The 16,679-nt window shown below is 37.4% G+C and overlaps 1 protein-coding gene across 1 annotated transcript in view; it reads right to left on the bottom strand.

Moving 5' to 3' along the window:
• The window catches only part of LOC141476605 (A disintegrin and metalloproteinase with thrombospondin motifs 6-like), a 148,994-nt gene that overhangs the window by 69,118 nt on the left and 63,197 nt on the right, over positions 1 to 16,679 (bottom strand). Inside the window, exons 9-10 of the mRNA XM_074165363.1 lie at positions 10,418 to 10,564; positions 4,099 to 4,240 (exon numbers count right to left, since the gene is read on the bottom strand). Coding sequence (XP_074021464.1) covers positions 4,099 to 4,240; positions 10,418 to 10,564 — 289 coding nt within the window. The remainder of the gene's footprint in view (positions 1 to 4,098; positions 4,241 to 10,417; positions 10,565 to 16,679) is intronic.

Below are 16,679 nucleotides of genomic sequence, written 5' to 3'. Positions count from 1 at the left end.
GGTAAGGAGTCAGTGAAAAAGGTTCTCTTTACACCCACCTAAATAAAAGGTTTCTGAACTTTCAGGAGAACTGACACACAAACAGAGCAGAGAAGAACTGAGCCACACCTGACAATCAGCAGAGAATTCACACTGCATCACCCTAGAAGATGTAGCATATCTAGTACCTACATAAAAGAACAGGAACTAATACTGTCCCTAATAACCTCAAAAACTCCCACTGCAATGAAACCAGTAAGATACTTGAAAGCACGTATTGCCTTTAAGAAAAAGCTATGCATCAGTATTATATGGTGACATTTCAGCCATTACAATTTGGCTCACTGGAAGTCATAAATTTAATGTTCTCCTGAATCTGAAAGTATACCCTAAAAATTAAATATTTTAAGTATCTTGAGACATTGCCTCTCAATTTCTTATTAAAAGTATCTGTTTCTTCACTTAAATTCTTTAAAATTTCCCCTGTATCAGAGATGATGGAAAGTATAGTATAAAGAACAATACATGTGACATTAGAAGGATCACTGTTTTCTTGCAAACATGTAGTCTTATTTTTTTAGCTCAAAGACCTAAAGCATCTCTTTGAATTCTTGTTTGACTTAACGTGCTGAATGATATAGGGAAATCTGACCAATAGCCACAATGCTTTTGGTGGAACAGTTTTGTCTATAAGTGACTAAAAAGTTTAATTAGGTCTAGTAATCACAACAGTATCAGTACAACTACCAAAGAGCTCCTTTCAAGGTCAAATTGACTCCTTGTCAGTAAACACACACACAGAAAGGCAGATCCTTGCAGTCCCTTTAGTACTTTAGTTTTGATGCCTTAATCATTCAAACACCACACCCGTTATTTAACTTAAATTTCATAAGTGAGAAAGGCTTCATGTGCTTAAATGTGAAAAATTCTTTGCAGGATTAGGACCTAATTTATGATCAAAAGCAACAGTTTAAAATATACATAAAGAGGGAATGGATGAAGAAATATGGGAGAAAATGCAATGAATACAGATGAACATCAAAGCTAGATGGTTGAAAGAGGTATTTTTTCTAAAGATTAATAAGACATTAGGATAGAATTCCAAAGCAGAAAGAACATGAAGATTTTCAAAGTTACTTTAAAAACACCAACTATGTTGACAGCTATATCAGAGCCCAAAGGAGACATAATTTTTTTGCCTTTGATTTGACTTTGATTGTTTCTTGTCATGTCTTGCCATCACAAATCAGTAAAGAAGCAAGAGAAAAAGGCAAGCAATTTTCTGATATTTCCCTTTGTTTTAGAATTTATTTACTTCTGGGTCACTAAATCCCACATTGGAAAATCTGCTCTATCCCTTTTTTACCAGGCACTTCAAATAAAAAGCGCTGAAAGAAGCATTAGAAAGGAGTTAGTATACGAATTAGGTCCCCTGTCCATTAGGGACTTTTACTATGTTTTTCCATTCATAGTTGCACATGTGTCTGTTAGAGTAAGATCCATGAACTACTAATGGCATCTTCATGTGAACAGTGCATCGAAAAGAAACATCTACAGTACTGACTGTTTACTTTTGATATTGAAAGTGTAGAACAGAGTATTCGACAACTTTTCCTGGTATTTAGATCTAGTTCTACTCAGTTCTAAAAACCCTTTCATATATGAATAGGTCTTCCTTGTGTGGATATTTTCCATCTGCACTATCAGTTTGCAAAGATTATTTTTTTCCTTTCAAAATTATCACTTGAAATCTATATGATCATAATCATCATGATGTCATTTTCAGAGCATTATGGCCGTGGGAGATAATATATTTAAATGTAGACATTATTTTAAATGCATATAATTTCTTAGAGTGGACATTACCAGAGTTATACAATAATCTGTTATATAAATATATACAATCTGAATCCTATTATTAACAATAGGGGTGTTTTTTTCAGAAACATTTATAAGTCACGCTCACACTGATGGCATACTGATGGAATACAATACACTATATCAATTTAGAGGACTGGTAATGTCACATGAAGACTTAAGTTCTTTTATCTATTGCCTCAATTAAGCATCAACCTCTTTTTGTATCTATAAGGGAATCCCAAAAAAACCTTTAAAACAAAAAGAAAGCGGAACACATAAAGCTAAGATTATCTACATCTTCATTACTTCCAATTGTTTGCATTTTAGAAACTGGTTTAAGAACAGAAGTGTACTGTGCAGCATGATCATCACAACAATGATTACATAGTTTAATATAGTTTGAAGAGAAAAAAACCAACAACAAAAAACCCCCACATACATGTGGAAAAGTCAGGTTTTGCACATTATTAACTTTCCAGTTTAATTTAAAATGCAGTGTATCTCCAAAGGCTGTGCTGTGTTCAGTTCTGGGCCCCTCACTACAAGAAGGACATTGAGGGGCTGGAGCGGGTCCAGAGAAGGGCAACGGAGCTGGTGAGGGGTCTGGAGCACAAGTCTTGTCAAGAGCGGCTGAGGGAGCTGGGGGTGTTCAGCCTGGAGAAAAGGAGGCTGAGGGGAGACCTTCTCGCTCTCTCCAACTCCCTGAAAGGAGGCTGTAGAGCGGCGGGAGTCGGTCTCTTCTCCCAAGGAACAGGCGATGGGACAAGAGGAAATGGCCTCAAGATGTGTCAGGAGAGGTTCAGATTGGATATTAGGAAAAATGTTTACACTGAAAGGATTATTAAGCATTGGAACAGGGGCTGCCCAGGGAAGCGGTTGAGTGACCATCCCTGGTGATATTTAAAAGACGGGTAGACATAGTGCTTAGATATATGGTTTAGTGATCGTTTTTGTCAGTGTTAGGTTGATGGTTGGACTAGATGATCTGAAAGGTCCCTTCCAACTTAAGCAATTCTATGATTCTATGAATTAAATACTTGCAGATTTCCTTAGTCTGAAAATAAAGAGTGTGGTGAGAATTTGTAAGAAAAAAGAAAAAAAAAAAAGGGGGGGGTATGCCTTGGATGTAGTGACAGGAAACAGGCCCCTGAAAGAACAGTGGTGGGAAGTGAGAACTTACAGGAACGATAAAGGCCAAAAGAGGTTTGATGACGGATCAAGAATAGAAAATCCAGTGAGCTAGTCAGCCAACTACAAACAGCTTTTAAATCCTTTGCACAATGCGATCTGCCAGAGGCATCCCGAGAATAATATTGTATTTAGAATATTAAAAAATGGACTTTCTTTGTAGCTAGCCTTTAGAGGAGTGAATAGAGTAAATTCAATGACTACATTGTTTTATTTGATTAATCTAATAATTACAATATTATTAAAACTATATATTTTTAAACCACTAGATATGTTTTCAAGGTTTATTTAATTTAGTCTCAGCTGATTATTTGATGACAACCACAGCAGAATGCATTCTTTTACTACATACTTTGGGCTGCAAGATTTTAAGTAATGTTTATACATTTACTGCATAATGGCCTAAGTGTGCAGGTTTTTATTTATACTGTAAATTTCTTTGCCTTAAATATTGCACACTGGTATTGCAGCTAAAGCTTTGCTAGTACTTAGCTCATCAGTATTCTATTCAGCTATCTAGCTTCATGTTCCTCTGTTCCCATAACCAATTATTCTTCTTTTCAAAAAGAGATCTGAACAATGTGAGAAACAACAAACTCAATGCTAGCACAAAAAATTAAAATAAAAACAAACAGACCTGACAAATCAATATAAGTATGAAAAAAATTCGAAATGTAGCTTCAAATTGAAAAGTTAAAGCCAACACAACAGATTTCATGTTTCAAGATTAATACATGAACCTGATCTCATTTAACTGAAATCAGGGAAAATTCTTAGCACACTTTACAAGGAGCAGGATCAAGTGTTCTGGGCTCCTTTTCCTAAAATTAAAGAATGCTTCTCCAGCTCATTGTAACCCACACATTTTGGTGTACGATACACACAAATGACTCAAGCAAAAGATGCAGCATAAGGATTAAAATGTACCATTTACTTACATATGATGGTACCAGACAGTTTGCTATCAGAAACCTGTAACCCACTACTGCATCTAACTAAAGATTTATGTTATAAAGGAATATATACAAATGACTATACAGAACACTCAGCATAAGGATTAAGACTTCTTACCCCATATTTGCATTGGCGAGATGTTGCTCCATACTGGAAGCGACACTGTTCATCAGCATCATACACCTGACCTGGGGCCACAGATGGATAAAGAAATTCACGCTTGGGAGGCTCATTATCAAGGCAAGTACCACGGCCCGAACTGTTCAACATAAAGGACCAAAGGAATTAGGAATTCTACTGACTGTAAATCACAATAATGATATCATGTATCTAGTTCTTACTTTTAACAGCACAAACAGTAAGATGGTACACCCATAGCAAAGATAAAAAAATAATTAGAGCAAATTAAGAGATTAAAATCATTTTCATCATTATTTTCCTTAACATTGGACACTTAAGATTCAGCTGGACAGGGTGCTGGGCCATCTTGTCTAGACCATACTTTTGCCAAGAAAGGTTGGACCAGATGATCCTTGAGGTCCCTTCCAACCTGGTATTCTATGATTCTATGATATCAAAAAAATGCTTATTGTGAAATATATTTAATATATTATCCTTTTAAAACGTATAACAATTTCTGAGCCACACAAGACTGATTTTCATTTTTCTTTTAAGATTCCTATTTGTTTTCACTGAAGAATAGCTACATTTGGTCACAGAATAAAAAATAAAAAAAAAATTAAGCAAATAAAAGAAATTAAATTTACAATTCTTCATGACCCTTCTGATCCTTCAAAAAGCTAAGTACAATCTTATAGATAGGAGCAGCTCAACTGGTTTATATAAAAGTAAAACACATTTAAATTTCAACATGACTAAATGTTTATAGGATTAGGACCTTAACATGCATGCTTTACTTCCATTTGAGTGAACAAAATAGTTACAGTGGTAAAAATTCTCCTGGATCTTCAAATTTACCTATACTTAGGTGAGTGACAAAATTTGTATGGATCCAAGGATCTTTTCTATTGTATTAATAATATTTAGTCTTCAAAAATTAATGTTAGAACTAAGATCATCTTTGAAAACTTTACTATTCTCTTCTTTTCACTGTTTTTTTTGGTGCGGTTTTTGGTGTTTTTTTTCAAAATATGCCCATATTCAACCACAATATTTTAGTGTAGTGGAACAAATAACAAAGAAAGCCAAAGGCAGACAGACTTCTGTTTAGAAAACTTTGTAATTTGCTAAATATAATTATTTAGTTTTATTTAGTCAGTGTGCCGATAAAAGGTCAGATGCTTTTTTACTTTAATTTCACATGTGAATAAGTGAGGATTTTTAAAGAATTCTTATACCAACACTTTAAAATTTTTTCCGTCATTCCTACAAATTTTGCCAGCGCTTATGTTTTTTTTTTTTTGAAATCTTTTCCACGCACCTTGCCAAAGGAACATAATTTCAGAAGTGAATATTCTACACTGTTTCTTGGAGATCTCCAATTTTCTACACTTTTTATCCGCAGATAAAAAAGAGCAAAAAGCCCCCTTTAACCATACATTTTATGTTCTCGTTTTAACCCCATTTTATTCATTTCAAACCCTTTGGAAGAACAAAGAAACAAACAACTTCCAACCATTTCAGAAGAATGCAAACAGCAACTAAGGCAATAAGCAGGTAAATACAGAAAAAAAAATGATATTCAGTTACTAATCAAAATGATTTAATGTGATTCACCTGCACATAACACCACCACCCCGCAACTCAGTTGAAATCTACCTTTAAAATATCACATGTGTTTCTGGCATAAAAAAGAAAATGTACTTGCCCTTTTATTCCAGTTCTATTTATTGCAAGCATATAAATTTTCTACTAGCAGAAGCTCGGAAACTATCCTACATTCTTTTGAATCTAAATATTTCAGTGTTGTATTTTGCATGTATGAGGAGTACACGTTAATAATTCCAATATGGAAATAACTCAAATACAATCTGATATTTCTGTATTGTTTGGACCAAACTGTAGATAGGAACTTTGCTTAAACAAGCAGTGGGAAGTTTAGCATATGATCTTGAGCATATGAGCTTGAGCTCATACTGCATATAATGGGAATATTTCCATAGATTCCAATAGTGTACAGGTTGATCTGTAAACTGTGATCCTGTAAACAGACAGCCAAGGGCACAGCATTTAAAAACTCTTATTACCTTTGATGACTCTCTCCGTAGGCATATGGACCCCTAAACGGATTGGATTACAGAATCATATCTAAATCTTTAAATGCACCAAACCTGTAAATTAAAGTCTATACATACTCTACAAGACATATAATTGCCCAAATGTAAGTCAAAATCCTTGTAGCAAATACAAAAATATGCCTGTTCTGCTCCAATGACAGCACGTTAATCATAATTCAGTCTATCTTTCACTCTAACGTAAAGCTTGACACACAACAACTATTATGTGCTTGAAGGAAAGTTTTCCCCAGGAAAAAAATGGGTTTCCTTGGCCATTTCAAAGCCTGTGCTGACTGGTCATCCTTCTTGGGAGTTCTGAATGATCTATTAGCAATACATAGCTTTGCTTTGTTTTTATTCCCATCCTTAAAGCCATATTCATCCTCTGTCCTGCCATCCTGCAAAATAAATTGTTTTCCCAACTAGCATCTGACTGAATTGATACCTTCCAAGTGATATTTAATGATTGTTCCTCAGTACCATCAGTATGGAAAATTTGTTTCTGAGTGTAGTTTTTAGAAAGTCTTGAGAAAGAGGAGGGTGAAGCTGAGGCTCGACTTTGAACGTCACCAGGATGACTTCTGTTTCAAAATTTTTCTGCCTGATGAGAAAGGCCAGTGTGGTATCTACACTACAAAATGGCACACAGTGCAAAACTCCTGTAGCAAATGGTGACCCAAGTGGGTAAACTGGTAAATCCACATGAACCTACCTTACCATACTACACTGTGAACACTTAATGAGTTTCTAGCCGAATGCATTCCAGCTGCATTATCTTGGTGCCTTGACAGCCCTGACCAAACTTGTACCCAGATCCAAGATGATAAATTTAAAAGGTGATATGTCATACAGACTCACAACCTCCTGTTTCTGCTTGGGTATCTGCATTTCATCCCACTGTGCTCTTTCTTGTTAGACATAGCTAAATGAATCCAAATCTAGCCATACTCACTAAGCACAGAAAAAAACACTTGTCTTCCTTGTTTGTGGTCTAGTGGGTCCTGTCCCAGCTGTTTTCCCATTCTTGAAGAAAAATGGCAAGAAAGGGGGCAGAGTCTAATCTATTTGGAATAAACATCTGCAGACACAGATAACAGCATCTTGAGGGTTTGCCTCTAAAACTCTAAATCAGCATCTTTGTCATCTGTTGCTAAGTTGTGAAGAAGTATTAGAAAAAAAAAATAAAAAATTTTCCTGTCTGGATGCAGACTGTCCTGCTATTTATAGGAGCAGTCAGGGAATTGCTTCCACATGAAACTGAATATTTCTTTGCTTCTTGTTCACTGATCGTTACCTGCAACAGAAAAGCCTCTGCTCTTAAAGCTGTTCTGCCTCAAGGAAAGGTGTGAATGGGTAAAAAAGAAGTGATCTAGGCTTCTGACAGCTGTCCTTCAGGTACCTGTGTAACTCTATCTTAACAGCTTTCTGCTGTAATTGAGGAGGTGGCATGAAAAGCTGGGGAGAAGACTAGCAACGAGAAAAAACCTAGTTTTACAGACTATTCTACCTTGTGAAATAATAAAACAATTATATTAAGAAAAAAGTATCAAATAATTTATAGGATATTAGAACCACAAACAATAAGAAGCATGGATTTATAATGAACATATCATATTTGAGAAATCTGACATTTTTAAAGATAGATTGCAAAATTAGTAGATGGAAAAGTTATCTTTGGCTCTTAGTATGTTATTTAACACAGTATCCTATACAATTGGAAAACCTATTCATAATTGCAATGCATAGAAGAATGTTTATCCAAGATGGCTTTGAAAAAAATGACATCTACATTCTAGGTTACAAAAATAGCTAAAATATTATAAAAGATAATTTATTATTGGAGCTGCTATTTCTAGGGGATTTTTACTCTAGCTCAAATATCACCTAGTATCTTCAGTAACGATTTTTTATGAAATTCACAGATGGTAGTAATTCAAGTAGAGTTGCAAACACTGGCAATGATAGAGAAGTATCTCAAAAAACCTCAAGAGATTAGAACTACGGGAATAGATTCACCAGAGTACTATTCTGGCTTTATGCTAATATAACTACAATTTCAGTGGCATTCCCCAGACTTAAAACAAAAACTTAATAGTGAATTAAACCTGTGGAATGGAAAAGAATAATGGAGATGCTAAAAGTAAAAAATAAAATAAATAAAAACATTTAAACATAAAGTAGAGGAGGCACAAACTAAACATGTTTTTAACTGAGTAAAAAACTGAAAGATCACAGCATACATATCAAGTAACGAAACAAGAAAGTTTGTTCAGACTGAAATTTAAAACTGTGTGGGAACTTTATGAACAAATATTCAGCTCTATTACATTTGCAAACAGCATAATACAAGCCACAGAATTTTACCACGCTTCTTTCTCAAAAACCATAAATAAGAAACTGCTTAGCTACCTGTGGAATTAGATCATCATTAATAGACAAATATGAGTTCAAAATGGAGTTCAGAAGAGAGCAACAAATAGAAGTAAGATGAGACAGAGAAGAGCAGAACTGAAACAGTAAGAAACAAACCCCCAAATGCTACAAGAAAATACCTGAACTGTAAGCTGACAGTCAGAAGTACCAAGCTGCGAAATAATCTCTCAGAAGAGATGCGAAAACCCTATTCTTTGTCATAGTTAATACCAGGCTGCATGACATACTAGAAAGACTACTAATGGTAACAGTGTTAAATTAACAGAAATTATTGGCAATGATGAAACAAGTCTAGCCTGTATTTTTTTTATAATGCTAGGGTTAAATGAATGCATATATGTCTCTCCTGAGAAAATCAACGTATATTGTGAGAAATCTGTATCACACATATATGTAGGACGACTTATTCAGTGTGCTTTAGTTTAGACACTCATCTTAAACACTCCAGTACATAAAATTGAGTGGGTGCATAGTTCACTGGGGTGATACAAAATGCCATAACCTGATACAGAAACTGGGGAGAAGTATTTTCCTCTGAACAGCACCTAACAACAACATGAAACGTCTGTCTCTGCCCGCTGACTCTACAGGAAGCTCAAACATCTCTTCAGAACAATTCAGTGCTCCTGTACATTGTGTGGGAAGCTACATTTGAACCAAAGAAAATTTATTGGTCTGGATGGGTCCCTTCATGTAAGATTCAAAATACAGCACCTTATTCTGAGGTTAGATCCCTGAAAGAGGAGAAGCCCTTTTGTTCTTAATAGTCTAGTGGTTAGACCACTTGACTGGTTTAAGTCCATCTCCTAAAACACAGCCTCTGAGTTATTGAACAACCTTTATTTCTAAAAGGAATGATTGCACTGATGACACTGAACCTACCAACCAACTGCCATTTGCTCCCATGAAGCCCATCTTATGCACATTTTTAAAAATCCTGTTATTAACATGTTCTCGGTGAACTAAAAGTTCTGTGTGTGTCTTCCACAACTTAAAACACATACAAAGGCTCCAATTCCTGCTCTGGCAGGGGGTTGGACTAGATGATCTCCAGAGGTCCCTTCCAACCCCATATCATTCTGTGATTCTGTGATTATTCATCATGTATACCAATTTATATTGATATGAGCACATTTTTGAGACTAACATTTTAACTTTTAATTTTTTTTCATACAAAAGTAAAATTTCAGGTAGCAATCTATTTCTGGATAGAAATCACCACAGAAGTATAGGTTAGCACAATTTTAAGGTACTAATATAAAGATCTATGTCATGTCCTATGATGTTTATATTCTCACTAAAGGTACCAAAGAACATTGATAGAAAAAAACCCACAAGACTGCATTAAAAAATCAGGAGAATGAAATGTATAAGGAACAGGGCTAGAACGTTGTTCCTTTCATTCGATTCCCTCACATTATGCATGTATTTAAAAAAAAAAAATACTTCCCAACATTCATAGACAGTCAGCCCTTCTCTATTTCTCACCCTCAGATTAATTTAATAATAAAATATGATCAGCACTTTAAAATGCTTTGAATAGATTAAAAATGAGAACTGTAAGGTGGGGAATGGAGCAGAAGAAGCTTTTGCCATTACATAGGAAAAGGACTCTACAACATAAAAACCTTAAGTAGCTTGCTATGCTTCTATCTGTTCATTCTAAAAATGTAAACCATCAGAACAGGTCACTGTGTCTCTACTGTTTATTCTGAAAGGTGTGCATTTTTGTAACAAATAATGATTTTTCTTGAGAGATTACTTACTCTAAAAAACTGGTGATGTAATCCCGACTGCAGGCTGACCAAGAGAAAGGGTTGGTGTTTGCTGTAATATGAGCTGCCATTAGCTTTGCTGCTTCATGACCTTTGGTCCCACAGGGATTTCCAATTCCATCATGATTCATACCAAAACTGCCCAAAAGAGGAGGAGAGAAACTGCCCATTATTCTTCTGCAGCATCGGACATCTCTTAAAACGTAACGTGATTTTTACAGAAATCATGCTTGGACCTAAAAAAACGTACTTTGTATAGAGAAGTCTAAGTGGAGAATCAGGATCAGTTAAGTTCCATTTAGTTTATTCAGATCTCAGAATACCGCACAACTACGTAACATTTTTTTTTCACAGACTTTTGAAAGCATCTTACTTATTTTCTAAAGCTTTTAAAGAAAATTTAACAATATTCTTGCAAGATAAATACAGAGCACTCAGTCCTTATTTGGGTATTGTACCTGGATAAGGAATACACATTGTGGCACTGATGCTTGGATTAGTAAACAGGGACAAACATGGAGTAGGTGATGTTGCTGTAACAGTACAGTATAGGCACACAGTAGCCAATGAGAGTTCAAGCAGAACATGGGTTTTCCAATTCCCAGGGCCATGCTGTATGCATGCTCCCTCTATGTATCCACTCACAGGATGACTTGGAGCCCTTCTATTAGCGTTCTTCTTTGTCATGGAACTTCAGAATAAAGACTAAAAATCAGCAGAAAATACAGTAAGAAACCTCTAGGTGGCACTTGGCCAAGAGAGATTTCCATACAACGAATTAATTACCTTTCAGCAAAGATGATATGACTCTGGAAAAATAAATATGGCAAAAGAATCCTTGTGCCCTGGAAATCCTGTGCTACTGAAAGACACCCTTGGAGCTATTGATGGCCACCATAATCATCAAATTAAAACTAGAAGTCAACTCATAAAAAATGTATTTGAAAAGACTTTCATTATATGTATAAAACTATCTTTAATTAATTTATTACTCTTATTCCTAAACAGTCAACAACATATACCTGACTAGCCTGACATAAATGAAGCACTCTGAAGAGAATATGCACAACAATGACATTTCTTAATAGCATACACTTTTTAAAATTCCATTTTCTTACTCTGCCTTTGATTAATTTCCTCCCAATCACTTGGGGGGGGGAACTTATTTCTTTAAATATTAATCTTTGGCCAAGTTAGTTCCTCCTTCCCAAACATGGTACAAGGCTTGTGAAATCAGAGGGATGGGTAGTGAGATACATAGGAGCCTTCCATGGGACAGAGAAGTAGTCAAAGAGAATGCCATAATTGAGCTTCTGCATACCCAAAGCACTGAAATTGTCACTTCTTTGTGTGTCACGTAAGAGGTCGGTCCTTGGAGAATTCTCTGTTACAAATACTCATACTGTATACAAATACTGTATCCCAGAAGTTAGCAGTATGGGCTGAAGGATTCTTTGGATTAGGAATAGGGCACCTTAGAACTAGAATTATGTTGTCCATTTTAACTGCACAAGTGGAAACTTTAGCAGACCTTACTAATGACAACTTTGAATTGCTCAATGCCCAAGTGCAAGCTGTCTTGAAAGTTGCACTTCAAAACCAACTCGTGCTAGATATGCTACTACTCAAAGAACAAGGAGTGTGTGGATACCTAAAGGCAAACTACAAACAAGAAGAATGCTGTGTCACAATTCCTAATGTGTCACTACCTCTCTGGGAAAACCTCCAGAAGATGAAGAAGATAGCTGAAGTGACACATGAGCTGCAGGACCAAATAAAGGACACTTGGTTGGGAAATATTTTTGCTAAAATAGGATGGGTATTTACAGGATGGATTACTAACTTGTTGCAAACATTGATTGTTATCATAATTTGCATTATTTTAGTATGCATTGCCGTTAGTTGTGTCAAAAGAATTATTGTAAAATCTATCTCTCAGGTAAGGGTCCACCTGGAAATTGGGGAATACCTGGATCTACTTAAACACTCAGATGAAAATTATACAGACACATTGGGTGATGATGACATATCCGTGGTGGATCTGTGACTCAGGTCATGGGGTGGAATGTATGGGAGCACCCAGCCAAACCGGTTTCGGAGCACAATAGGTGAGATGCAGGGAGTTATCATCCGACTCAGCTTCATCTCCGCCTTGCCTTGTCTATGCAGAGATAACTTGGGGGGAGTTGCAAAATGGCTCAGCCCGGGGTTGTCTCAAGATTGCATCACAGTAAGAACCGAAACCGAATGGAGCTTTAACAAACTCCCTTAACAAATAAAATGCCCTGAGTCCCATCCCACCACTAGTCCCGTGACTGAGTGCTAGACATCACAAAATTGGCAACAGAGACTTAGCCATCGCACCACCAGAGGTAAATATCCCAGATAGTGTAATCCACTCAGGCATAATCCTGCACCCCCACAGAATCAGGAAATATAAACCGCAAGGTTTGGGAAGAAAAAGGGGGAATCTTCCAACGATACAGCTGGCCTGTAGGAGATTCGTCCCCCCTTGTCCAGGACGCTGTACAGGGTAACTTCCCAGGGATTGAGCGACCTTACCTGAGAGAGAGGGTAAGTGATAAAGAAACATACGTATGGTATAAGGCATGCTATTAAGATCGTGATTTGTGCACTCTTTTAAGGTATTAATATCTAGCGCGCTTGTGGTTTGTGTTGGTACTTTTCGGGATCGCTTGGAGGTTGCAATAGTGTATTCTGCGAATTGCTTTAAAATTGCAATAGTGTAATCGCCATTGTACACATAAAACCTGCAATAGTGGCGTATTGGACCTGTGAGTGAAGTCCAAATAAATTGTTAATTTGAACCTCTCAGTGAAGTCCTTTCTCCCGTTCGTCACAGTGACTCTGAGCTACAATACACTGGGTACTGTTTCACCTCTTCAGCTGATCATAACAAACTAAAAGCACAAGGTATTGCTAACAACTACTCCCCATTAATTGCATGGATATAAGAAAAGGAACATCAGTGAATGATGGATATTCCATCATGCTGGGGAAGGACTTCATCATCAAAAAAGCATCACTTCCATGCCTATAAGACGTCCCCCTGTGGAATACCTACTCTGTAGCAATGTCTGCATGTATCTAGTTTATTATGTGATGTCCCATAAATGCAGAAAGTCATGTGCTATATTATACATGGGAAAGGTCTGACTGGCACCTTAGATTATTATATCATCAAACGAAGAATATCCTCAGCATATAAAAAATACAGCTTTAAAATACTCATCTGAGCAATTTATGTGCTATAATTAAACTTTCAGACCAGTGTTAATTATTATGAGTTTTCAATATTGATGCATATTTTGGGAAGGAAAGAGTTAGATGTCCAATGCAACAAACTGAATCAGAATTTTACAATGAAAAAAGTACTTTATTGGCCTAGTTCTCAACTGCCAAAGCTGCTATTCCTGATGCACACAGGAACTCAAAGCCTCTTCATGAGCTCATGGTATTCTCATTTTTCATAAGTATTCATTCACCTAAATAATTCATAGAATCATAGAATGGTTAGAGTTGGAAGGGACCTTAAAGATCATCGAGTTCCAACCCCCCTGCCATGGGCAGGGACACCTCCACTAGAGCAGGTTGCTCAAAGCCCCATCCAGCCTGGCCTTGAACACTTCCAGGGATGGGGCAGCCACAACTTCCCTGGGCAACCTGTTCCAGTGCCTCACCACCCTCACAGGAAAGAATTTCCTCCTAATATCTAATCTAAATCTCCCCTCTTCCAATTTAAAACCATTACCCCTTGTCCTGTCCCTCTCCGGCTCTCCTGTAGGCTCCCTTCAGATATTGGAAGGCTGCTACGAGGTCTCCCTGGAGCCTTCTCTTCTCCAGGCTGAACAACCCCAGCTCTCTCAGCCTGTCTTCATAGGGGAGGTGCTCCATCCCTCTGATCATCTTCGTGGCCCTCCACTGGACCTGTTCCAACAGGTCCATGTCCTTCCTGTGTTGAGGACTCCAGAGCTGGACACAGTGCTCCAGGTGGGGTCTCATGAGCGCAGAGTAGAGGGGCAGAATCACCTCCCGCGACCTGCTGGCCACACTTCTCTTGATGCAGCCCAGGATGCGGTTGGCTTTCTGGGCTGCCAGCACACATTGCCGGCTCATGTTAAGCTTCTCATCCACCAACACCCCCAAGTCCTTCTCCTCAGGGCTGCTTTCAATCCATTCTCCACCCAACCTGTATTTGTGCCTGGGATTGCCATGTCCCAGGTGCAGGACCCTGCACTTAGCCTGGTTGAACTTCATGCGGTTTGCACGAGCCCACCTCTAAAGCCTGTCCAGGTCCCTCTGGATGGCATCCCTTCCCTCCAGCGTGTCGACCACGCCACACAGCTTGGTGCCGTCAGCAAACTTGCTGAGGGTGCGCTCCATCCCACTGTCCATGTCTCCGACAAAGATGTTGAACAGCACTGGTCCCAGTACCGACCCCTGAGGAACTCCACTCGTCACTGGCCGCCACTTGGACATTGAGCCATTGACCACAACTCTTTGAGTGCGGCCATCCAGCCAGTTTCTTATCCACCGATAATTCCCTTCCAAGAAGGCTCTTCTACTTGCCCCTGCTTCTGAACTTAGGAGGAAACTTATCATTAGGAGCAAGTAGTTTTTTCTGATGCTTGGAAAGGGATTTTGCAATTACTGTCATCTTTTTTCAAAGATGATAGTGGCAGCATGCTATTACAGCCCAGTAATTTAGACTCCTATGGACATGTTTCTGTCCAAAGTACCTGTTTTATTTCCACCAGAACACATTGGTTATATTTAGTCATCATTACATTAAGGCTACATCTTTTACAAAAGCATGTTTGCAATTAGATCAGGGTGGAAAGGCGGGGAAGAAAGGAAAGAGCATAAAATACTCTTCATGGAGCCACTGTTATAATTTACTTACCTTTTTCAAACTGACTAAATACATGCAGACTGTATTTCTTTCATTGGCTTAAAGAGCCTGCCTAAAACTACCAGTATAATTCTGGCTTTAAAAAGTCAGCCAGATGAGCAAAGAGAAAGTGAGAAGTCTTATCAGCTGACAGAGGCATTTTTCTATGAAATTACCTTTCTGCCTACCATCTCAAGAAAAGATGTTTAGCCCAGCAGCTCTGAATCACTTTTTTTCCAAGCATTATGGCTCCTCTTTTCCCAAGAGAAAGCCTACATTACATTTAAGAACTGTGTGAAGCAGTAGCACCAAGAACTTTAAAATCATAATTGAAACTCTCCTGCAATTTCTCTAGTTTGTGTGCTACTTAAAAAATGCTAAGGCAGCAGCAGGTCTGACTAGTGCTCTGTGTGTGTTTCATTTACTAACATCTGCAATGGAACAGATTATGTTTTTTCTTGGCAATCTTTTTCCTTATATCTGAAAAAATATCTGAGGGAATTATTTGTAATGCACATCTAACTTAAGATCAGACCTCAAAAATCACAGGGGAGACAACTGGTCTCAGCTGCACTGAATAAAACAGCAATAGATAACCAGAAACCCTGGAGTATAAACAGAGGGAAAGATGGGAATGTAAACTTCTGGTCTACTCTTCCTTTATCTTGTGAAGGAACACTACTGCAGGTCCCTACAGTTTCATTCATATTTAAGATGACATTGCTGATTTGTTGGGTGGTTCTAAATTATGATGGCTATAGTTGCCAAAACACTTATTGCTGATCTATCTGAAATGACAGCAGTTATTTTTGTGAAACAGCCAGGATGCTTCCATTTTGATTTATTATCCAAACATTTAAGATTCAGAGAAGACAGATCCAAACCAATCTGAATGCTCCTCAGTACTGCTCAGAGGTTTATTTTGTATACCATGCACTTTTATAGCACTGAAGTTATCTGAGATATGCTACTCAAGTGAACTGTTTTTTTCTCACTTGTTAGCAATCAATTATCTCTGCTTTCCAATTGTAGTACTAATGATCTACATATCAAGCCATTTCCTAGCTTTCTTAGAGTTTGGAGCATTCAGAACTGCAGAGAATGCTATTTTTTTTTTCTAAATACAACAGGGTATGTTCATTTTTTAGTCACTTACAGATTCATGAGTTATAGGGAGAATTTGGAATAATTCTTTTAAAGCAGTGGCTCTTACTTTGCTCCACCACTTGTTTAATAGCATAAGGAAGAAAGTACCAGAGACTGAGAATCTTGAGTCAGGTGAGGCAACAGTGTTACAGGAATACAAGCAAGAGAGATATTGTAAAATCAATTTTATCTTCT

Source organism: Numenius arquata, chromosome W, assembly GCF_964106895.1.
Source record: "Numenius arquata chromosome W, bNumArq3.hap1.1, whole genome shotgun sequence".
Taxonomy (NCBI): Eukaryota; Metazoa; Chordata; class Aves; order Charadriiformes; family Scolopacidae; genus Numenius; species Numenius arquata.
This window is presented reverse-complemented; position numbering and strand designations above follow the sequence as displayed.